The sequence below is a fragment of the Pseudorca crassidens genome, chromosome 6, assembly GCF_039906515.1.
Source record: "Pseudorca crassidens isolate mPseCra1 chromosome 6, mPseCra1.hap1, whole genome shotgun sequence".
NCBI classification, from domain to species: domain Eukaryota; kingdom Metazoa; phylum Chordata; class Mammalia; order Artiodactyla; family Delphinidae; genus Pseudorca; species Pseudorca crassidens.
Genome location: NC_090301.1, coordinates 9,820,389 through 9,845,532, shown reverse-complemented (window position 1 = coordinate 9,845,532; position 25,144 = coordinate 9,820,389). Strand labels below are relative to the sequence as shown.

At 42.6% G+C, this 25,144-nt stretch overlaps 1 protein-coding gene across 2 annotated transcripts in view; it reads right to left on the bottom strand.

Annotated features, from left to right (window-relative positions):
- DNER (delta/notch like EGF repeat containing) overlaps positions 1 to 25,144 on the bottom strand; it is a 324,264-nt gene that overhangs the window by 148,782 nt on the left and 150,338 nt on the right. For both annotated transcript variants that reach the window (XM_067740313.1, XM_067740314.1), the window contains exon 5: positions 6,569 to 6,714. In XM_067740313.1, the coding sequence (XP_067596414.1) occupies positions 6,569 to 6,714 (146 nt within the window). The remainder of the gene's footprint in view (positions 1 to 6,568; positions 6,715 to 25,144) is intronic.

Sequence of the window (25,144 nt, the reverse complement as noted above, 5' to 3'; positions counted from 1 at the left end):
CATCCACTAGTGTGCTACTCTGACCCTCTCTTGCTGTGTTTTGTTCCCTACTTAAAGGAGAAATTCCTCTCCAGTGCTGGCAGAACCATGGGGGACCTAACCCCACTATATACCAAACAGAACTTTTAAAAGCAACTCCACACTCTGTCAGCTGCTATTTTAGTGCTCAAAAGGATACAGTGAATGCCTTTCCTTTGATGCTTTGATGGGCTTTCTCATCTATGCTGTCACCCCATTTCTTTCTCACAACCCTACCAGGTCTCAGGCCCTTTTCAAGGTCTCATGAGGGCCTTTTTATTCACACTGATGATGGTAGAAGAATTAGCTCTCAGAGAAGTGATGGACGAAAGAATATGACATCTATTTCTGCCCCCCCGGCATGTTGCTACTTCCTAACCTAAAGAGGAGTTCGCCAATGGTTTCAAACCAAGAAAAGAATGGCATCAAAGATTCCATTTGTTCAAATTATTCTGACCTATTTCTTTTTTAAATGATAGGGAAAGGATTGGCAATACTGCTTAAAATGCGCCTAAGGGGTTCCAGCAACAGTCTGGATCACACAATCTGTGAGAAGGCCTTAGATCAGAAAATATAATCTGATTCATGAGTTTATAAAACAAATACACCACGTCCTTTTCATGTTCCCATATTTACCAAACATATAACCCAAATTACATATCTAACTGAAAACCTAGAGAACTGGTTTCCCATCACATCTTTGTTCTTTTATTTCTTCTGTTTGTTTAGTTCATAGGCAGTTTTTGAGCATCTCCCATGCAGAAAGCACCTTGCTAGTTGTTAGAATGGATACCAAGGGGAGCAGATGTGACTCCTAATGTCAAGGAACTCACCATCTGAGATGTCCCTGGGAAACTCCCAATGATCCCACGTCTGAGCTGGATGTTTCTCTGGGCTCCCAGAACACACCTACAAGACTCTCCCAAAGCACACATTCCCACTGCTCTAATCCATGATTTACTGTCCAGCTCCCAGCTCCTGAACCTCCCAGCTCCTTCCCAAAGGGCATGTCTTATATGAGCATCCCCCAGAGCCTAGGGCAGTACCAGGTCCATGACAAGCAGTGACTCTGCCCGGGAAGTGGCATGTGAACTAAAGTGAACACAAGTAATAACGTGTGTATGAAATAGAAGCATAAACCAAATGCCATGTGTCTCATAAGAAAAATAAAATGTACAGGGCTTGAGAGGAGGGAGTTTGCACTGGGGGATGAGGGACAGCTTCCAGAAGCAAAAAGATTTTGAGCTGAGCCTGAAATATATTTGGGCAGGTGGAAGGGCAAGGGGCAGAGGGCAGCTGAGCATTCCAGATGGAGGAAACAGCATGAGCAAAACCAGGGAGATGCGAGAGAGGAATCGGGACGGGGAGGGCGGGACGTGCAGGGGTTGAGAGAGGGGCCGAGGCTGGAAGGTAACCAGGCGCCCAACTCACGGCTGGCTCGTTGCTCTGCTCTGTGAGTCAGAGCTGAAGGAAACAAACCTCAGAAACGGGAATTCACTGGGAGCCCTGCCAAAGGGGCAAAAGCTTTTGAAAAAGGGAAAAAGATGGACAGGCACGCTGCTAGGAGACAGACAGCTCCTGGAAGGATAGTGGCCCTTACCTAGACCACATGGGGTGTAGAGCAAGGACAGCAGGTGTTATCAAGCAACAGATAAAGCAACCGGTTCAGGCCAATGACTTATTTCTAAACCCAACCTAACCGGAAACACTCATCTGCAGGAAGACCAGGACTTCCTAGGGCTTGAGCCTTTGCCTTCCAAGAGGAGGGAGGGAGGTCACAGAAAGTCAGGAATCTCCGGAAGTCAACACTCCAGCGCTCTGCTCATGCACGGGCCCACACCTCAAGACAGAACTAAGCCACCAGCTCTAGAAGGGATTAAGAATGGCTCCTTGCCATGAGGCCGGCTCAATTCTTTCTCAAAACAAAGTCTGAGTAGTCAGCTCTAGTTTCCCATCTAAACAGCCTAAGGATGATGGATTCAGAAGGCAGGCACTAGACAGGTTTCTAAGGAATCTTCTAAGAATGGAGGCCTGACCCCATTCACCTATCAATATAGACCAGGGCCAACGAATAGGAAAGCTTTGTGATATGGACTGAACCATTATATCACTTAACAGCATTTATCTTTTTGACTGGCTTCGCGTGACCTTGAAATTATTAACAATGAAATCTTGGAATAAAAATATGGTCCATATTTGCTTTAGGGAATCAGCAAGAACAGGAAGACGGTAAGCATGGCTCTTGAGACCTCTATTTCCAGAATTATGATCCACTGTCAACTTTTGCATCAGAATTGCCTGGCTGCCCAACAAAAGGCATCATGATCTGAGTGGTGGGCCTGGAATATGACTTTTGTCAAGGGCCTCAGGTAAATCTTAGGCAAAGTAAAATTTAAAACCAATCCTTTAACTTTGTTGGGCAAAAGGTGCAATTGGGTAGAAAGGGAGCAATAATGAATCAGAGAAAAAAAGTGGAGAGAATCTTGTGATGGTTAATTTTATGTGTCAACTTGGATGGGCCATGGTGTCTAAATAACTGATCAAACATTGTTCTGGATGTTTCTGTGAGGGTATGTTTGGATGAGATTTACATTTAAACCGGTGGATTTAGAGTAAAGCAGATTGCCCTCCACAGTAAGGATGGGCCTCGTCCAATCAGTTAAGGTCTGAATGGAACAAAAGGCTGACCTCCCCCAGCAAGAGGAATTCTGCCTTCAGACTTCTCCTGCAACATCAGCTCTTCCTGGTTCACCAGCAGACTGTCTCTGTACTAGAACTGCAACTCCTTCCTGAGTCTCCAGCCCAGCAGCCTTCCTCATCAGATTTTGGATTCCCCAAGACGCCATAATGGTAGAGCCACAATGAACCAATTCCTCAAAATAAGTCTCCTTAATTGATTGATTTATATATATATATGTGTGTGTGTGTGTGTGTGTGCATGTACATATATATAATAAACATTAAAATTACATACATAAATTTTAAATCTATATATATACGTAGATATCATATATATACCTACAGAGAGAGAGATAGAGATATATCCTCTTGGTTCTAGTTCTCTGGAGAACCCTGATTAATACACATCTCATGCTCTTGAGAGACAGGGTCATGGAACCCAAATGGATCTAAAGAAGGCTGAAGGCCCACACCAGCAAAGAGCCCTGACAGTCACCTATAAGGTAATTAAGGAATCATTAAAATAGGCAGCAGCCAACCTTGGTGACAAAGTTCAAGAAGAAGTAGTGGTCAACAGTCAAATTTTTTTCATAAAGAGAAGATAAGAATCAACCCTTGTAACAAAAGCAGTTTTCAAATACTACAGTGTTACAGTAAACTTTTTTTTTTTTTTTTTTTTGCGGTACGCGGGCCTCTCACTGTTGTGGCCTCTCCCGTTCTGGAGCACAGGCTCCGGATGCACAGGCTCAGCAGCCATGGTTCACAGGTCCAGCTGCTCCGTGGCATGTGGGATCTTCCCGGACTGGGGCATGAACCCGTGTCCCCTGCATCGGCAGGCGGACTCCCAACCACTGCGCCACCAGGGAAGCCCTATAGTAAACATTTTAAAAGACCTTCCCAGGTTGGTGGGATATCTAAGAACAGCAAGCAAAAGCTTTATCACAAACCACCCATCACTCAAAACTGTGAAATATCCTCCAGCCAAAGCACATCTAACAAAAGAGAAATGAGTCCCATTACAAAATGAGAGTAGTGTGGAAGTAACAGAATTGCTTTTATCTTGATGAATGATCTAACAAAAAGATATAAAAATGATGAGAAACAATAAAATTAAACCACCAAATACAGTTCTTTTCGTTTGGTACGACAGATTCTTGCATTAGGTGGAAGGCTGGGCTACGTAACTCCTAATTTTGAGAAACAGTAAAAAGAAAGAAACTTGAGAACAACAATCTTTTATTGCTAGCAACAGCGTAAGCTGCTACAACAGCCAAAACAACAATCACAGAAAACCACGGGACTCGAGTGGACACAGAAAAGATGCCCCGCCTTCTCATTCCCACTGCTGCCGTGGCTCTTCAACCCCCCAGCGTCTTTTGGGGAACAGTAAGACTGACCTCCAGATGTTTCTCATCAAGATAACAATGTGGTAGGTCTGTAAATGGACATGGTAATTCCGGCCTGATCACTTGCTTAGAGTCACCAGGGGTCATTATCATGTCTCAGACAGGATGACTGGCCACAGTTTCCTTAAATTCACTGAAGGTAAATGCAGGCTTTGACAGAATCAACAACAGCAGAGTTCTATACTTTAGAAGCACCTGGTGTGGAACTGGGAGGTAGGGGCAGGGGGCAGAGGGGTTATCTCGGGAAGGGGCACTCGGGAGCTGGTACCCATAACGGAGCTGTGCTGATATTAACATGGATTCCAAGGCTTTTGAGTCATTTTCTCACAAAAAAACAAAGCACTCTGGCAACGTTTGCCAAGTTACGTGCCAGGTGCTCAATACTGCTACTGCCTTTGCAACGAGTCCATTCCAAGCCACCAGGCAGAGCCTCTTAGCTAGAGCTTTCACACAGATGAGACTCCCGGGCAGGCTGCACGCCACCAACACGCATGTGTTAAGATAACAGGGTGACTGCTTTTCGGATGAAAAGTTTCCCCGGAAGCGTCATCCATTAAAGAGAAAGTGCACAAGGTGTCTCAACCACTGTGTCAGCCCGAGATTCTAAAGACAGCCCTCGGTCCCTCGTTGAAGACGTTTCTCTGTCACCAATATGATCTTTTCAAGGGCTAATGGGGCCGCAGAATTGTTCACCGGGAATATTAAGAATGAATTTGGGCAAGACCCGTGTGCCTCCGCTTTGCAGCCTCACTTGGAGGGTCTGACCTCTTCCACCTCGAGCAGTTGCATTCCTCAGCCTCTCAGGTTCACCTCTTCTAGAACCTCCTTATCAGATAAGCTCCCCACTCCTTCCATCTGACATAGCTTGAATCTCCTAATCAGATAAGTTCGCCACTGCTTCCACGTTTTTGTACCCCTCCCTAGCCTTGATGGTCATAGAAGAACACTCAATACCCTTTACTTTGTTTATTTTTGCATAGAAGGAGTTGATAAATAAAACTTCCCCTCAGGACAGAAACGAGGCAAGCCCAAGTTGGCCGAGACAGAAGAAAACGGGACCTACAGGGCAGGCTCGGCTTGTGAAAGAAATCTCACGCTTCACCTCCTGGCTTCGTGCCAGTCACTCTCCCTTCCCCCAGGGATCTGGCTGTGGCTTTGGTTTACCCTCGTGCCCCTTTTCAAAGATTTATTAGAAATTATTATCCCTGCTACTTTCTTGGGTTCCTAACCATATTCTGCCTCCTACAGGGGACATCTTACAAGAAAATGGTATATTTAAGCCCCTGCAATGTTACATCGAAGACATAGGTTTCCCAAGACAACATGAGCAGTACTCGAAAGTGTCTTCAACAGCCCTTTAGTCCATTAGCCCCAGACCTCTCACGTCTAAGTTCACACCACTGCTACTGCACGTGCTGACATTACCACAAGGAGGTGTCACCAAAGAAAATTTACCTGTGTTACCCTTCACATTGGTCTAAAATAAACCATGCTCTTTGGGGATTTGGGGAACCCACTTTCATGTAGCATGAACCTCAATATAAATCTGTGTAGAACTGGGGAGAGGGGAATGGAGAGAAAGATGCGGGAGTTGGACGTAGCAAGTGGTGAGACAGATGGGAGTCCCTTAATGGAACAGGGCCCCTGGTAAGGTGCAGAGTCTCCCCGTCTCACCCTGATCGGGTGGAGCCTGGACTCCACCTGCCGAGATTGTTCTAAGGGAGCCCTATAGTGATGGAGACTAGCTTCCGGGATGGCTGGTCCTTTCCTGGTCTGACTCTTGGTCCCCGTCACTTGGGACAGCCCCTGCCCCCTGCCCACGTGACCTCAGCTGCTAAAAAGAAGAGGGGACGGGGCTCAGGTCTTCCAGAGTTGATGGCGCTGGTCCACGAAGGCCACACACAGTGAGTCAGCCTTCTAGCCCCTACCTCCCCCCCGTTCCTCCTCTTACTTTTCCTTTACTTCTGTAACTCTGCTGTCGGCCCTGGAGACGTGCAAAGTCTAAGGAGGGAATTGGGTCGCAATTGGGAAAGAGATGACTCTGTCTTAGCTTTTCTTTCTTCCGCTTCTCAATTCTGCTACCAGATATGATAATACTTCTCACAAAATCCTTACGTGATACCAAAATGAGGAGGTCCAGCACTGCACAACTTTTTTAGTACTTCGTTTAAAAATTATATGGAAATTTATATATCTATATGTTGCATACAAATAATTAAAACCAGAAATTCGGGGAGACTTTCAGCAAATGCACTTGCTCTCTCCTCCTTCCTCCTTTATATATATATATACACATAGACACATATGTATATGTATGTGTGTGTGTGTAGGTGTGTGTATATGTGTGTGTATATGTGTCTGTGTACGTATATATGTGTGTGTATATATATATGTGTGCGTGTGTTTATATGTAAATATAGCCTTATGTAAATATACATTTTTAAAGCTCCCAGGTGTCCCCTCACCTCTGATGGCTTCGTGGTGCACCTTCCTCTCCCCGAGCACTCCAGGTCGTTTGCGTGGCTCTCTCCTGGTGCACAGGTGCTGGCCTTCACCACCAGAGTCAAGCGCAAAGCCACGATAGATTTAGTAATAGAATCATTCACAAAACCTAAAAGAAAATGGGACAATAGTAAATGTAAAGCCAACCAACATTCTTCTGACAAGACTATGACTACAGTTTACACAACATTCAAGTATGGCAAACAAAACAAAATGCAGTAAGTTAGGCCTTTAAGGTAGGCTACTCTTCCCAAGCATCATGAGGGATGCCGGTCGCCAAGGAAAAGGAGCAACAGGCACTCCGTCATCACCTTAGCTGCTTTGCTTTGCTCCTGTTCCTGCCCTCTGTGGGCCACCTGTCTCTGAATTCCATCCCTGCATTAGCACCTTAGAATTCTCTCTGCTTTTGAACTCGTCTTTTCCCTGGCGAGCCACGTGCTTGCATCTCCCTACTCTCTGTCTTCCTGGCTGCTCTGATTAGTCGCAAGCACTAAATCTCCCCTACCCACCCTGCTCTACGGGTCTGCCCGAGCAGCTCCGTGCCCTCAAGAGTGGGCATGCAACATGGGTCACATTCTATGTTGGGTTTTTTCATAAATATCTACTTGGTCACCAATCTGACTGTGCTGTATCAATTTCAGTTATGTGGTTTTAACCATCTAATAAAACAGGACCAATCATAGTTGAATACTGATCACAAAAGCATTAATGTGTCCTATTTATCCCTGAATGATCTTTATGTCAAGTGCAGCTATTTGTACATAGTTGGTAGCAATAAATATGGAATAAATAATAGTCTCCAACTGGCATGAGGAAATAATACTGTAAGTATTGTGCACCAGTGATATAATTATTTCATTAAGAGAGTGTACCTTTTTCTAATCAGAATATTCATTTATTTAGGAATGATTTTTAACTTCAAAATGAACAACTTATAATTAACACCTGCATCACCCAGGAGAAAGACTCCTGCATTACCCAGAAAAGGTGCTTAAGACAAGGAGGTGGAAATGATTCTAGACAGCCATGCCTCTCTAAGCCCCAATTTTCTTTTTTTCTGGGACTCTTTTCACATCAAAAAAGAATGCTTTTTATGATGACAGCTGGACACAGGCAGGAAGTGAGGCTGTCTGGGCAATGGGGCAACATGATCACCCTGCTCCTTGGACCCTAAGGAACATGCAGGGACAAATCTGCAAAGGGCAAAGCACTACATTAGTGCAAGGGATGTTTTTAGCAGGCAGAAGATGGGTTCAAAACAGCAGCAGAGGATTTAATCCTGTTCACAAGCATCAAGGTTATGTTGGGAAATTTGTGCAAGTCCGAGTGGAGTGGAGACACACCTCAACTTCAAGTTTGGAATTAGGAGCCAAGTATCTCTTAGTGTCTCAGTAAAGACAGGCACTGCTGGTCTGACACGGAATAGTATTTTACATCCACAGAGAACTAGTTGCTTTCTTCCTAAGATTTCCTATTGAAAACTTTATGGTAAATTGGCTTTGGGACAGAATGAAAAGGACGGTTTAGGCAAACACATCTCCTTTGTAGAGCTTTCTACTTCTTGGTCACGGTCCCGCATCACACAGACACCTCAAACCTCCTCCCGGCACCTGCAAATGCCCTGCTCATTCCAACTCTGTAAACGTTCCCATGGTGCCTCTTTGCCTGGAATACACTGTGATCCTTCTCCAGTGATCATAGCTCAGTTCTCATCCTAGTCACAAGTCTTTCCCCAATACCCCAGCCCCCTCCCAGCTCGACCATGTCCACCTGCACTCAAGTACATACTGTTCCTACAGGTCCCTGATTATTTTATGTCTTGGATGGTTACATGTCGAAACACCTTTACTGAAACTTCCTTGAGGGCAAGGGACAAGTCTCAGAGAAGTGGCAAGTAGGAAGTCAGGATACAGGTGCACATAGGACCAGAGCAGTAAAGGCAAGTCCCAAAGAGGAGTTTCCAGAATGTGTTATCATCCAACAAGTCCACTTGGAAGAAGAGCCATCATTAGAATACATAAATTCCAGTTTACTAAAAAAACTGCTTATCAACTTTGATAGAGAAATAGAGCCTGCTACAATGTAGAAGTGCTACCGGAATTCTTATTTTAAAAGACATTTTTACACATAAAGTAGTGGAGGTAAAAATCAGGTAGTAATTATAAAGGTAGTTTTCATCTCTTTGCTCTGTTCTCTAGCTTCACATTAAATTATTTGAAAAATCTATACCATCTGTCTCCTTACTAAGCATTTAGATCGCAGAATGCTCTATAATTCTCTAGAAGAGGCCTCTCTCCAAAGGTTATTTTAAAAATTCTTTTCAACTGTTAAATTTACTGAGCCAGTAGAAATTCAACTGAGGTGGCCCTGAACCAAGATGGCGGAGTATAAGGACGTGCTCTCACTCCCTCTTGTGAGAACACCAGAATCACAACTAACTGCTGGACAATCATCAACAGGAAGACACTGGAACTCACCAAAAAAGGTATCCCACATCCAAAGACAAAGGAGAAGCCACAATGAGACAGTAGGAGGGGCGCAATCACAGTAAAATCAAATCCAATAACTGCTGGGTGGGTGACTCACAGACTGGAGAACACTTAAACCACAGAAGTCCACCCACTGGAGTGAAGGTTCTGAGCCCCACGTCAGGTTCCCAACCTGGGGGTCCGACTACGGGAGGAGGAATTCCTAGAGAATCGCACTTCGAAGACTAGTGGGATTTGACTGAAGGACTTTGACAGGACTGGGGGAAACAGAGACTCCACTCTTGGAGGGCACACACAAAGTACTGTGCACATTGGGACCCATGGGAAGGAGCAGTGACCCCTGGGGAGACTGAACCAGACCTACCTGCTAGTGTTGGAGGGTCTCCTCCAGAGGCGGGGGGTGGCTGTGGCTCACCGTGGGGACAAGGACACTAGCAGCAGAAGTTCTTCGAAGTACTCCTTGGTGTGAGCCCTCCAAGAGGCTGCCATTAGCCCCACCAAAGAGCCCAGGTAGGCTCCAGTGTTGGGTTGCCTCAGGTCAAACAACCAACAGGGAGGGAACCCTGCCCCACCCATCAGTAGTCAAGTGGATTAAAGTGTTACTGAGCTCTACCCACCAGAGCAACAGTCAGCTCTACCCACCACCAGTCCCTCCCATCAGGAAACTTGCACAAGCCTCTTAGATAGCCTCATCCACCAGAGGACAGACAGCAGAAGCAAGAAGAACTACAATCCTGCAGTCTGTGGAACAAAAACCACATTCACAGAAACACAGACAAGATGAAAAGGCAGAGGGCTATGCACCAGATGAAGGAACAAGATAAAACCCCAGAAAAACAACTAAATGAAGTGGAGATAGGCAACCTCCCAGAAAAAGAATTCAGAATAATGATAGTGAAGATGATCCAGGACCTCAGGAAAAGAATGGAGGCAAAGACTGAGAAAATGCAAGACATGTTTAACAAACACCTAGAAGAATTAAAGAACAAACAGAGATGAACGATATAATAACTGAAATGAAAACTACACTAGAAGGAATCAATAGCAGAATAACTGAGGCAGAAGAACAGATAAGCGACCTGGAAGACAGAATGGTGGAATTCACTGCTATGGAACAGAATAAAGAATGAAAAGAAATGAAGACAGCCTAAGAGACCTCTGGGACAACATTAAACGCACCAACATTTGCATTATAAGGGTCCCAGAAGGAGAATAGAGAGAGAAAGGACCCGAGAAAATATATGAAGAGATTATAGTCGAAAACCTCCCTAACATGGGAAAGGAAATAGCCACCCAAGTCCAGGAAGCGCAGCGAGTCCCATACAGGATAAACCCAAGCAGAAACAAGCCGAGACACATAGTAATCAAATTGGCAAAAATTAAAGACAAAGAAAAATTATTGAAAGCAGCAAGGGAAAAATGACAAATAACATACAAGGGAACTCCCGTAAGGTTAACAGCTGATTTCTCAGCAGAAACTCTACAAGCCAGAAGGGAGTGGCATGATAAACTTAAAGTGATGAAAGGGAAGAACCTACAACCAAGATTACTCTACCCGGCAAGGATCTCATTCAGATTCAATGGAGAAATCAAAAGCTTTACAGACAAGCAAAAGCTAAGAGAATTCAGCACCACCAAACCAGCTCTACAACAAGTGCTAAAGGAACTTCTCTAAGTGGGAAACACAAGAGAAGAAAAGGACCTACAAAAATAAACCCAAAACAATTAAGAAAATGGTAACAGCAACATACATATTGATAATTACCTTAAATGTAAATGGATTAAATGCTTCAACCAAAAGACAAAGACTGGCTGAATGGATACAAAAATAAGACCCATATATATGCTGTCGACAAGAGACCCACTTCAGACCTAGGGACACATACAGACTGAAAGTGAGGGGATGGAAAAAGATATTCCATGCAAATGGAAATCAAAAGAAAACTGGAATAGCAATACTCGCATCAAATAAAATAGACTTTCAAATAAAGAATGTTACAAGAGACAAGGAGGGACATTACGTAATGATCAAGGGATCAATCCAAGAAGAAGATATAACAATTATAAATATATATGCACCCAACATAGGAGCACCTCAATACATAAGGGAACTGCTAACAGCTATAAAAGCGGAAATTGACAGTAACACAATAACAGTGGGGGACTTTAACACCTCACTTACACCAATGGACAAATGAAAACAAATAAGGAAACAGAAGCTTTAAATGACACAATAGACCAGATAGATTTAATTGATATTTATAGGACATTCCATCCAAAAACAGCAGATTACACTTTCTTCTCAAGTGCGCATGGAACATTCTCCAGGATACATCACATTCTGGGTCACAAATCAAGCCTCCGTAAATTTAAGAAAATTGAAATCATATCAAGCATCTTTTATGACTACAACACTATGAGATTAGAAATCAATTACAGGGAAAAAATGTAAAAAACACAAACATATGGAGGCTAAACAATATGTTACTAAATAACCAAGAAATCACTGAAAAAATCAAAGAGGAAATCAAAAAATACCTAGAGACAAATGACAACAAAAACATGATGATCCAAAACCTATGGGATGTAGCAAAAGCAGTTCTAAGAGGGAAGTTTATAGCTATACGAGCCTACCTCAAGAAACAAGAAAAATCTCAAATAAACAATCTAACCCTACACCTAAAGGAACTAGAGAAAGAAGAACAAACAAAACCCAAAGTTAGCAGAAGGAAAGATATCATAAAGTTCAGAGCAAAAATAAATGAAATAGAAACAAAGAAAACAATTGCAAAGATCAATAAAAATAAAGCTGGTGTTTTGGGAAGATAAAATTGATAAACCATTAGCCAGACTCATCAAGAAAAAGAGGGAGAGGACTCAAATCAATAAAATTAGAAACGAAAAAGGAGAAGTTACAACAGACACCGCAGAAATACAAAGCATCCTAAGAGACTACTACAATCAGCTCTATGCCAATAAAATGGATAACCTGGAAGAAATGGACAAATTCTTAGAAAGGTATAACCTTCCAAGACTGAACCAGGAAGAAATAGAAAATATGAACAGACCAATCACGAGTAAGGAAATTGAAACTGTGATTAAAAATCTTCCAACAAACAAAAATCCAGGACCAGATGGTTTCACAGGTGAATTTTATCAAACATTTAAAGAAATGCTAACACCCATCCTTCTCAAACTCTTCCAAAAACTTGTGGAGGAAGGAACACTCCCAAACTCATTCTATGAGGCTACCATCACCCTGATACCTAAACCAGATAAAGATACTACAAAAAAAGAAAATTATACACCAATATCACTCAAGAATATAGATGCAAAAATCCTCAACAAAATACTAGCAAACAGAATCCAACAACACATTAAAAGGATCATACACCATGATCAAGTGGGATTTATCCCAGGGATGCAAGGATTCTTCAATATACACAAGTCAGTCAATGTGATACACCATATTAACAAACCGAAGAATAAAAAATATATGATCATCTCAATAGATGCAGAAAAAACTTCTGACAAAATTCAACACCCACTTATGATAAAAAGTCTCCAGAAAGTGGGCATAGAGGGAACCTACCACAACATAATAAAGGTCATATATGCAAACCCACAGCAAACATCATTCTCAATGGTGAAAACTGAAAGCATTTCCTCTAAGATCAGGAACAAGACAAGGATGTCCACTCTCACCACTGTTATTTAACATCGTTTTGGAAGTCCTAGCCACGGCAGTCAGAGAAGAAAAAGAAATAAAAGGAATACAAATTGGAAAAAAAGAAGTAAAACTGTTTGCAGATGACATGATACTCTACATAGAGAATCCTAAAGAGGCCACCAGAAAACTACAAGAGCTAATCAATGAATTTGGTAAAGTTGCAGGATACAAAATTAATGCATAGAAATCTCTTGCATTCCTATACACTAATGATGAAAAATCTGAAAGAGAAATTAAGGAAACACTCCCATTTACCACTGCAACAAAAAGAATAAAATACCTAGGAATAAACCTACCTAAGGAGGTAAAAGACCTGTATGCAGAAAACTATAAGACACTGATGAAACAAATCAAAGATGATACCAACAGATGGAGAGATATACCATGTTCTTGGATTGGAAGAATCAATATTGTGAAAATGACTATACTACCCAAAGCAATCTACAGATTCAATGAAATCCCTACCAAATTACCAATGGCATTTTTTACAGAACTAAAACAAAAAATCTTAAAATTTGAATGGAGACACAAAAGAGCCTGAATAGCCAAAGCAGTATTGAGAGAAGAAAATGGAGCTGGAGGAATCAGACTCCCTGACTTCAGACTATACTACAAAGCTACAGTAATCAAGACAATATGGTACTGGCATAAAAACAGAAATATAGATCAATGGAACAGGATAGAAAGCCCAGAAATAAACCCACGCACCTATGGTCAACTAATATATGCCAAAGGAGGCAAGGATATACAATGGAGAAAAGACAGTCTTTTCAGTAAGTGGTGCTGGGAAAACTGGACAGCTACATGTAAAAGAATGAAATCAGAACACTCCCTAACACCATACACAGAAATAAACGCAATGGATTAGAGACCTAAATGTAAGACCAGGCACTATAAAACTCTTAGATGAAAACATAGGAAGAACACTCTTTAACATAAATCACAGCAAGATCTTTTTTGATCCACTTCCTAGAGTAATGGAAATAAAAACAAAAATAAACAAATGGGATCTAATGAAACTTCAAAGCTTTTGCACAGCAAAGGAAACCATAAACAAGATGAAAAGACAACTCTCAGAATAGGAGAAAATATTTGCAAAGGAATCAACGGACAAAGGATTAATCCCCAAAATATATAAACAGCTCATGCAGCTCAATATTAAAAAAACAAATAACCCAATCCAAAACTGGGCATATGACCTAAATAGACATTTCTCCAAAGAAGACATACAGATGGCCAAGAAGCACATGAATAGCTGCTCAACATCACTAATTATTAGAGAAATGCAAATCAAAACTACAATGAGGTATCACCTCACACCAGTCAGAATGGGCATCATCAGAAAATCTACAAACAACAAATGCTGGAGAGGGTGTGGAGAAAAGGGAACCCTCTTGCACTGTTGGTGGGAATGTAAATTGATACATTTACTATGGAGAACAGTATGGAGGGTCCTTAAAAAACTAAAAATAGAATTACCATGTGATCCAGCAATCCCACTACTGGGCATATACCCAGAGAAAACCATAATTCAAAAAGACACATGCACCCCAGTGTTCATTGCAGCACTATTTACAATAGCCAGGTCATGGAAGCAACCTAAATGCCCATCGACAGACGAATGGATAAAGAATAAGTGGTACATATATACAATGGAATATTACTCAGCCATAAAAAGGAACGAATCTAGGTCATTTGTAGAGACGTGGATGGACCTAGGGACTGTCATACAGAGTGAAGTAAATCAGAAAGAGAAAAACAAATACCGTATATTAACGCATATATGTGGAACCTAGTAAAATGGTACAGATGAACTGGTTTGCAGGGCAGAAATAGAGACACAGATGTAGAGAACAAACATATGGACACTAAGTGGGGAAAGCGGCGGAGGGTGGGGGTGGTGGTGTGATGAACTGGGCGATTGGGATTGACATGTATACACTGATGTGTATAAAATTGATGACCAATAAGAAGCTGCTGTATAAAAAAATAAATAAAATAAAATTTAAAAATTAAAAAAATGCTGCTTAAAACTATAAATTAAAATCTTCTCCTGATTCAGTCAAAAAAAGAAATTCAGTTGAATGAGCAGTTTAAAATATGCACAATATAGTTTTCTAAATAGTTCGCTTCCATTTCCTGAAAGAACATTTCCTGCGCTCACTTCTCCAAACCCAGCACTGTATTAGATCCTAAGGTTAGAGAGAGAAGTCGCCTTTGGTTTGTGTCACTCCACACTTTGGTCAAGAGCCGTGGTCCTTAACTAGTTTAGAAACCAGAAGCTTTATATTTTTGCAGGCGCTTTTTCCAAGTACATATTTCCAGGTTCCAACATAAGTGACTCAGTGTCAATGGTCTTGGCTGGGCCCCTGTAAGAATGTTATTTATTTTTTTAAATTTTTGTAAATAAGGTTTTATTAGAATATAGTCTATTCATTTATGTACATATTGTCTGGACTTCTTTTGCACTGTGACTGAGTTGAGTAGTTGTAACAGAGACTGGATGGTCCACAAAGTCTAAAATATTTACTACCTGGAGCCACACTGAAAAGATCTGTGACCACCATGGTAGGCACTGGGCATACATGGATAAAAGATGGATGTCATATACGTCCTCGTGGAATTTACAGTCCAGCAGGGAAAACCAGAAGATAAAGTGAGCGATATAGTTATCTGGGTCAGGAGCATCTGACCTAGCCTAAGGGGAGCAAGAAAGGCTTTCTAGGGAAAGTGTGGTGAAGCTGAGTTTCAAAGGATATGTGGAAACTCATCAGGAGAAGGAAAAGGGAGAAGAGTGTCACGATCAAAGGAAATAACTTTACATATGTATGTATGTATGTGTGTGTGTGTGTCTGTGCGCATGTATGTATGTAACATAATTTCTCTCAGTGCTTGGTGTTGTCCTCAGTACATTCTGGTTTTCAATGTAGTTGACTATCCAATAATTATTGCTTAAAAGCCCTGGACTCTGAATCTTTAGGGTAGAAACCTTCAGCTCACTCCCTTCCAGGGGTCCCCCATTGCACAGTGAGCCCTAGTTCTAGAAGTGATTCGAGATGCCTCAGGGCAGCAGTGGGAACACTTCGTTTGAGCACGTGAAACACTCCATATTATGAGAGTAAACAGGTGACTTCCCTGGTGGTCCAGTGGTAAGGAAACTTCCTTCTAATGTAGGGGACACGGGTTCGATCCCTGGTCGGGGAACTAAGATCCCACATACCACAGGGCAACTAAGCCTGTGGGCCACAACTAGAGAGAGAAAAAAACTCACACACCACAACTAGAGACAAGCCCGCGCACGATAAGGAAAGATCCCACGTGCCTCAACAAAGACCCCGAGTGCCGCAACTAAGATCTGATGCAGCCAAAAAAAAAAAAAAAAAGACACTCAACAAATTTCTTCCTGAAAGCCCAATATACACTCTGGGAGTTTAGGCATATTATTTTTATTTATTTTTATTTATTTATTTTTCTTTTGCAGTACGCGGGCCTCTCACTATTGTGGCCTCTCCCGTTGCGGAGCACAGGATCCAGACGCGCAGGCTCAGTGGCCACGGCTCACGGGCCCAGCCACTCCGCAGTATGTGGGATCTTCCCAGACCGGGGCACAGAACATGTGTCCCCTACATCGGCAGGCAGACTCTCAACCACTGCGCCACCAGGGAAGCCCTAGGCATATTATTATAAAAGACTCCTTAAGTAATTCGGACATGTGCTTCCACTTAAGAACCGCTGGTCTGATAGAAAAACACATCTAAGCACAGAAGTAATGTTCCTGTTAAGGTAATGATCACCTTGAACTAGAGGCACGTGAGCCTCTGAAGGCACACTGTGCCCGTCTGTTTTTGAAAGTCTAGGCAACTCTGTGATATTTCGGTGATATTCATATTCCCTCACTCATCAGAAGTCTCTGAAGTTCTTGGAGACAACTTTGATAAAAGTTTCTACATTAGCTTTATTTGCTTAACAAGACTGAGTATTTGGGTCCTAAAATCCCTTAGTAAACTCTTAAAGAAATCAACCTTTAGAGCAGTGTATCACACATTACTACATAATTTCTGATGATGTCACCTAATCCCCCCAAAGGAGTCAACAGCATAATAAGCATGTTATCTTCAGCAGTACTCTGTGCACGTGAGGAGGATGGTGCATGGCGGCTCCTTCCAGGTAGGTGTAATTTCAGTGAGCTGTTTGCACCTCCCTTTGATCATGTCTAAGGGAAAAACGCTTGGCGTTCCTCCTAATGAAAAGTAATCCTGTCCATTTTAACTCTCCTCAAGCTGCAGCTGGGTTAGAGCAAAGTAGCCCTCAGGAAAGCCCTCGTGCCAAGCGCAGGAACTGTGCTCTTCACAAAGCAGCAGCAGGAGGAACCTGAAATAAAATAGAATTCATTTTTTTTTAAAAAAGAAGTTCTTTGGGGCTTTATGGGTGATCATTTGAGGGTTGTTGAAAAGCCAGTGTGAGTTCTTTGACTCAGCGCTCAAAACGGTGCCACTTCTAACACGCTTATAAGAAATGCCAAGGAAATGATCATAGTTTTTTTTCTCTTCCTTAATGGTATGAAATCAATATATGTAACGTAATTCCTGAGACAGGCCTCAATAAAAAGCCTTGTCCTCATTCAGAATTCCAAGAACCATAGGGCAACTGACTCACGAAAGACAAAAACCGGTAAAGTCAGAGTGAGGGTGACACCCCAGTTCTGTCCACAGAGCTGTTAGAGAATGAGCTTTTGTCAACACCTGCACTTTCTGTGGCCTTTTCCAAAACGAAAGAACTGATGCCACATAGGAGGCTATGAAGTTGCTCCAGCAAAAGCATGGTTTAAATTATAAGCAAGAAAGGGGAACAGATAGAGGAGAAATATAAAAGGGCAAGGGAAATACAAAGAAGGAAGGAGGGAGGGATGGAGGAAGGAAGATTGAAAAAGAAAACCAAAGCATGAGATAGAAACTGCATGAGACAGAAGAAAAGGAGACACTAATACAGAAAGACAAGGAAAGCAGAAATGGAGAAAAGAAAATGAAGGCTGTCCAGCAAAAGTTTCAGGGGTTCTCCCACCGTTTTTTATGGAAGGACATCTCATCATCTTCTCATGTTCGTGCCTTAGATTCTTCATTCCAACCACAACACGTGTAAAATGAGAGTTCTCTGAAACAGTTCATGGATAAACATTTGTTTGAATAACTGTGTTCAGTCCAACTCTATGATTCTGATTATGAGGCCAAAATACTGAGTCCCTCCAAGTGGAGAGATCGTGCATTCTGGGTGCATCACCCAGCTGTGGGGGGATGGGGCAGGATGGAGGGCCACCCAGGACAGAAGGAGAGCTGAGCTCACTCAGCAGGCGATGACTGCACTCCAGGTAGCAGGCAGCGTTCAGGTTGCGTCCTGAAGGCTGCAAAAGAACCAGTGAAGAGAGCTGAGGATATCAGCGTGTCAGATGGCTGAGGTCAGTGTGTCAGATGGATGAGAAGGTCAGTGTGTCAAGGGCCAGTGCCCAGATGAGGACAGAGAGGCAGGACGGGCCAGATTAGAGGGGGTCTCGTGACCCTTAGGGCAACGGGAATCCACCAAAGAGTGTGGAAAACACAGGATTTATGTTTTTTCAAAGATCACGTTTTGGAGGAAGAGCCAAGAAGACTTTCGTAAGGATTGGATGAGGGAAAAGAAGGAATCATACGTAGTGTGGCAACGGCGTGTGCAGTGGTGCTGGAAAGTGACCAGGATGTCCGCCGTGGGCAGGTTAAGTCAGAGATTCAGATGAGACGCGCCCCTCCACACACACGCAAATGGAGCGGCCAAGCTGGTGGTTCAACATAGGACACGGGTAGTTTGGAACATCAGGGCTGAAGATTTAAATCTGGGCCTCATCTGAATCTGGGGGGTTCTACACCATTGGGACAAAAGTGCACTCTCAGAGAAGAGAGAGAAAGACCAGAGCCCAGAACCAAGCTTTACAGACCAGTATTCACAGAATAAACTTAGTGCTGTATCGATAAATAGAGATTAGACCAGACCAGAATCATATTAGAAAATTTAACTAAAAACAAATATGACTTTTCCTTAGTCGGCTTGATTAAGAAAAGATTTCTGGGCTTCCCTGGTGGCTCAGTGGTTGAGAATCTGCCTGCTAATGCAGGGGACATGGGTTCGAGCCCCGGTCTGGGAAGATCCCACATGCCGCGTGCGCCACAACTACTGAGCCTGCGCGTCTGGAGCCTGTGCTCCGCAACAAGAGAGGCCGCGATAGTGAGAGGCCCGCGCATCGCGATGAAGAGTGGCCCCTGCTTGCCACAACTAGAGAAAGCCCGCGCACAGAAACGAAGATGCAACACAGCAAAAATAAATAAGTAAATTAATAAACTCCTACCCCCAACATCTTCTTTAAAAAAAAAGAAAAGAAAAGATTTCTGCACCATGAAGGAGAAGAACCACAAGGAGGAGACTGCGGTCCATGACAGAGAAAAATGTCTCAAGGTCACCATTCAGCTCAAGGGTTCAGAGGCTGGGAAAGGAAGGGAAAGGGGAGGGAGGGAGGGAGGGAGGCGGAAAAGATAACACTGCGCTTGAAAGTCCACTTCTACTCACTGCACAACTGAGTGATTTCCCTAACGAGTTTTAAAACAATAACGAAGGAAAACTCTCTCCAAAGATTATCCTGGGATCTCTTAACACCCTCAGGTAACTAGTTACGATGACAAATAAAGGCTGGGTTTCCTTCTCTGCACGTCCCCATCTGCACGTCCCCACTGCCCCTAACTCTTGCACGGACACACACAAACACTCTGTCCCACCCTCGGGCCCACACTGCTCATTAACACGGTAATAAAATGTTCTGCCATCATTACAGTCCTTTTAGAACAGCGACTTCGCCAAACTCACTCCCTTGGTGCCAGTGAGAAGTAGGGAACAACCGAAAGGGGACCCTGTCATTACCTTTGGGATGGACTGGTCCAGTATCCATTAGAGAGCGCGAGAGGGCTGGCTCCTGGCCATTAACTGCTCATCTTACCACTTGGCTTCTTCAATATTAAGACCAAAGAGTCTTAAATGGACTTAGTAGTTGAGGTCTCACTGGGATTAAGAACAAGCGAGATTTGCATTTCTTACTTCAGTGGTTTGGCTAAAGACCGTTTTCTTTCCTGTTAAAGGGAATGCATACGTCCAAAATAAAATCTCTGACCGTTGGAAACAGCCTGCTGAGTTTTCCTTTTAAGACTTGGCGAGTCATTTGGCACAAAACTATAACCTATAAAAACTGTTCACTGTCCAGGAAGTTCCATGGCTGGCACCAGCTAGGCATGAAAGCTTTAAAATATCACAGATCCAGCTCCAGCTGGAGACCCAGGGCTTTTGCATTAACTTGGGCATTGGGAAGGCAAACACCTCCAATTCCCACAATTCGATTCGCAGAAGCAGGGATAAGATGGCGTCTCTGCGCCAACGCTTTAGGAAGGTGGGATGGAGGTTAGTGCAAAGCTTAACAAGCCAGTCAGGATCCCCATGGATTTGTGACTCGATACCTGGGGGCTGGGAAGCAAAACCTGAGAAATAAATCATCTTTTGACAGTATCTGGCCAAAGGCAAAAAGAGAGCTTGATGCAGGGTACAAACTTGAACCTAGACCAAATCCAGGGCAGCATGATGCTAAAACAAGCCTTATGAATACACCTCCTGCTACAGGAACACAGCTGTCCTTCCACTGCATGTATGCAGATTGCAGTTAGACCACAAGTTAAGGGGGGAAAGTGAAGGAACACTAAAGAGCTGTCACTACACCCAAGTACAATTACATTGACGCTTCATTCGCCGGAGAACCTGCCTGGCCACACCCACCATCTTAGACCTCACCCAAGCTCTTGCTACCTTTTCTCAACAAAGCTCTCTTTGGACTTCCCTGTGAAAGTCTGCATTCTCTTGTTGTTCATTTGCTTGTTTGCTTGCTTTGAAGCTTTGTTGCTTGCAGCAGTAAATTGCTTTTTGGAAAATTCACCTGTCCAGAAACTCTCATTTTCTGTGGGTTCCTAAGTAAGGTATGGCCAGAAATGCTTTCAGAATTCGAGACACAATGGCACATAACAGCAACGATCCAACTGTAATACTTTTACCATTGCCACACATTTAAATCATCAGGTAGACTGCCCCTAGCCAGATGCCTAGGAGAAGTATATATTAAGTGATATCATTTGCTCTAAAGGGAAAAAGAAATTGTAAAGATAATGGGAACATGCTATAGAAAAAAATACATACAATCAGCTTGCTATTCCCTGAAGAGAGATTGGTTTATGCTCCACAATCTGTCAGACAGAGCAGCCCTCAACAACTACTTCCCAACTTCGCCAATATCTCAGCAGCCCCCTCTCTCTGTTCATCCTGCAGAGAAAACTGAAAATTCAATATGAAACACAGGCTGAAAAAATGAACACAAAGGTTTAGGTTAAGAGTTCTTAGGTTGACATTCTATGCTTTTCCAAAACAAGTATCTATTCCCACAGTAAAGGGTTACTAGCCCGGAGTGCTATATTTTTGTTTAATTTTTTCAAGATAGTCACCCTACCACACTCCTTTTTCCACTAAAATTAAACTAAATTATTTGTCCTGAGTAAGACCTGAGTATTTGAACCGTGGGAGGTTGCCCACTGTTATCCATTCTCCCCATATTCCTTTGATAACAGAATTGGGAGTTTTTGCTGGGAACAACTGGGTCACGCAGCCTCTCCTCAGTGACTTGGGGAGAGGATGCGCGGCACTTCTGTGTTATACGTTTAAGAAGACAAAGCAAGTGCTCTTTTTAGCCTTTCCCCCTTCCCAGTGGCTGATATGCCACTGGGGCAGCCAGGGCAGCCGGTTTGAATCCAGAGATGGGATCTGTGTGCTGCCCTCTATCCTGGACCAGCTACCTCTAGATTGAAACACTGAAACGGAGCAAGACCCTATGGTCCTTCCCCACCATGTCCCCCACCTGCATTTTGTCTGTAGAAAAACTTTAGCCAAAAAACAAGTTTATTCAGAGAAGTGAGAAAATGCATAAGCAAAGGAAAACCGTCAAACAAGACCAAATTACAATAGTTTAGTCATTAAACAAAGTCAAGGACCTTAAGTTCCTCTTCAAGGGCTATAGATAATATTCTGAGCCGTATCCTCTAAGCTGTCTTATAGATACTGAAAGCCCCACCAGGTGGAAGAAGTTAACTATGTGATGATCAGGATATAGCCACGACATAAGTTGCCACAATTCCAAGAACTGGCTTCAAAGAAATGGGAACAAACCGACTCCAGAACTGAAGATGAACTGTCCTTAAAACAATCAAGATGACGCCGATCAGACCACCGCATGACCAATTTCAAGATGACGGTCAGAGCTGGCTGTGCGGTTTCTACATGTAGCCCCCTCCCTCCCTCTGCCTATACACCCCTGAAACTCCCCTTTAAAAGCTCTTGCCCCTGACTGTCAGTGGGGAGTCCACCACCACTACCCACCACCCCTGCTGTGGCCGGCCACCAAAATAATGTAAACTTTCCTTTCCACCAACCTTGCCTTTCTATTGGCTTTAGAGCGGCAAGCAACATGACCCCACTTTCTGTAACAACATGACCGAGAAATTAACATGTAACTCGTTTAAGCCACTGTATTCGCGCGGTCTCTCCATTACAACAGCTTAGACTGCACCTTGACCAACACAGGCCTGCAAAGGAACCACATCAAACTCCTTCCCCTGTGCTGCATCCCCCCACCCCTACCACTTGACTCAGCAGGAATCACCAGTTAGCTACGACTTAGTGTTCCAAACTGACAACATACTAACTCCATCACTTCCCCCCTCCCTCCTCTTCCTTAATATTTACGAGGCAGGGTTGGCCGTCAAAGTGGCTCAGCTTATATCAGACACAGGAAGAGTAGGCGGGAACTGAGCACCAGTTTAGGAAAAAATACTTAATATTATTCCTTTAATCACACAGGGATATTATAAATATATATATTAACAGATGAGATATTCTAGAATTGGACTTTAACATTTTATGTACTCTGTATATAGTATATGTTTCACATTACAGACGTGGGTAATCGTCCACCATATCTATCCATTAATTCCAAGTGAATGCGTCCTGAGTAGCGGCTTTACAGTATATACTAAAACGAGCAACCACGCGCTGACGTGAGGGTAATGGGAGATTATACCAGGCTCTACCACCAGGTGGTCTGAGTTCTTACCAGCTCTGTGACTTTGGGAGATATTTACATCCTTCATGCCTTGGATTCCTTCTCCCTGAAATAGAGATAATAACACTACCTATTTTTTACCGTGGTTGTTACGATTAAAGATCTTAACATGGGCAAAGGTTTTAATACAGTGAAGCCTATGATAAGGACTCTATAAATCATTATAATTATCATCATCTCCACCGTTGTGTCAGTTAGCTTGGGCTGCTATAGCAGAATACCATAAGCTGGGTGACTTAAACAATAAATATTTATTTCTTACAGTTCTGGAGGCTACAAGTCTGAGATCAGGGTGCCCGCATGGTCAGGTTCTTGGGGAAGACACCTCTTCCTGGTTTACAGATAGCTGCCTTTTCTCTGTACCCTCACGTGGTGGAGAGAAAGCGCTGGTCCCTTCATCTCCTTATCAAGGCACTAATCTTACAATGAGGGCTCCATCATCATGCCTCAATCTAACTCTAATCACCTCCCAAAGGCACCACTTCCAAATACCACTTACTGGGGGTGAGGGTTTCAACATGGGAGAAGAGGGACACAAACATTCAGTCCCTAGCAATCAACATCACCATCATCACTGCCATTATCACCATCATCATCGTTATCATCACCTCCGTCATCGCCATCACCACCAACAACATCACTATCATCATCAACACCATCATCACTATCATCACCATCACCACCAACAACATCATTATTACCACCATCATCACTGTCATCCACGGCAATACCAACAAACAACATCTATTTAAAGTTGGGTCCCGAATGAAACTTAGACTTGTGTAGGTCTGAAAAAAAGGCTCTGGGAAAGTATGTCCCCTGAGAAAACAGCAGAGCCAAGATGTAAGCAAGAAGGTCACTTAGAGAGTCGGAACTTTGAAATAAATTTTTATTTAATTATTGCTACTTTTAAAAATTATACCTAGGATTTTAAGATAATGTCCAAATAAAAGTACCTTCATAATAATGTGACTGAGGTTATCTGTCACATTTTGAATAATTCATGCCTAGGTTCTATTTTAAAAAGCTAAGCTCTAGGCTTTACTTAAAGTTGTAATATATATATATATATATATTTTTATATATACACACACATATATATGGGTGAATAAATGAGGTATGGCTACAATTTATAGGATTAAAAGACATTTTTTTAAAAAAAAAGTATAACCAGCAATAACACAAGAGACACTGGCCAATACAATGGCATAATGTTATAAAATATTCAAATTATAAAATCCTCTTTTGAAGCAAAATTTTCACCTAAGCCTGTCAAATCTCTCTATGTGCCTATTTTGGGCATTAAGTAATCTCCTTTTAGAAAAAAAACTTCTCATTGCATATGAAAACCACTTCCTAATTGGACACATTTTTTTTAATGCCAGTTCCTGAATACCCATTGGTAGAACATGAAAAGTAATTTGTGTTTTCCTTTGAAATTTTGTTGGCTCACACAGAATATACAACTGAACTTCCTCATTTATTTAATCTCTTTTTCAATGTCTATCTGATCACCCTTTCATAATCGGTTAGAATTACATGACTTAATCTTCCATTAGTACACTTTCAACTCATCAACTACTAGTAAATCAATTGCTAAATTCCTGCAGAATTCATATACAATGAACGTCCATCCCGTCCAGTCATTAATACCCAATGAATGAATCCTGATTAATGACATTATCAGGAATGCCAAAATAATTAATCACTTCTCTGTGCTGATGTGAGGGTAATGGGAGATTATAAACGCACAGCTAATCGGGGCTGCAGATGACTTTATAACATTAGGAAGCCAGGGCATCGGGTCTTCAGAGGAGCGCACGTGAAAAGCTGTTGATTGACATGTTTACCTTCTTGGGGGCTGTGAACACGATCTTGTGATTACCTTTGTTCTATTACATCTCTTTGCTCCGCTTTGATTCAAAACCCCACATTTAAGTGGCCACCGACAAGACTACCTGGTAACTTCAAGGTCATATGGAAGATGTGACCTGAATTTACAAGCGTTTGGTGAGATTTCTAACTTGAGATGCATTTGCTTCTTGAATTATGCACAACAACTTTATGTTTCTGTGAGGGTATTTATTGCACTAAA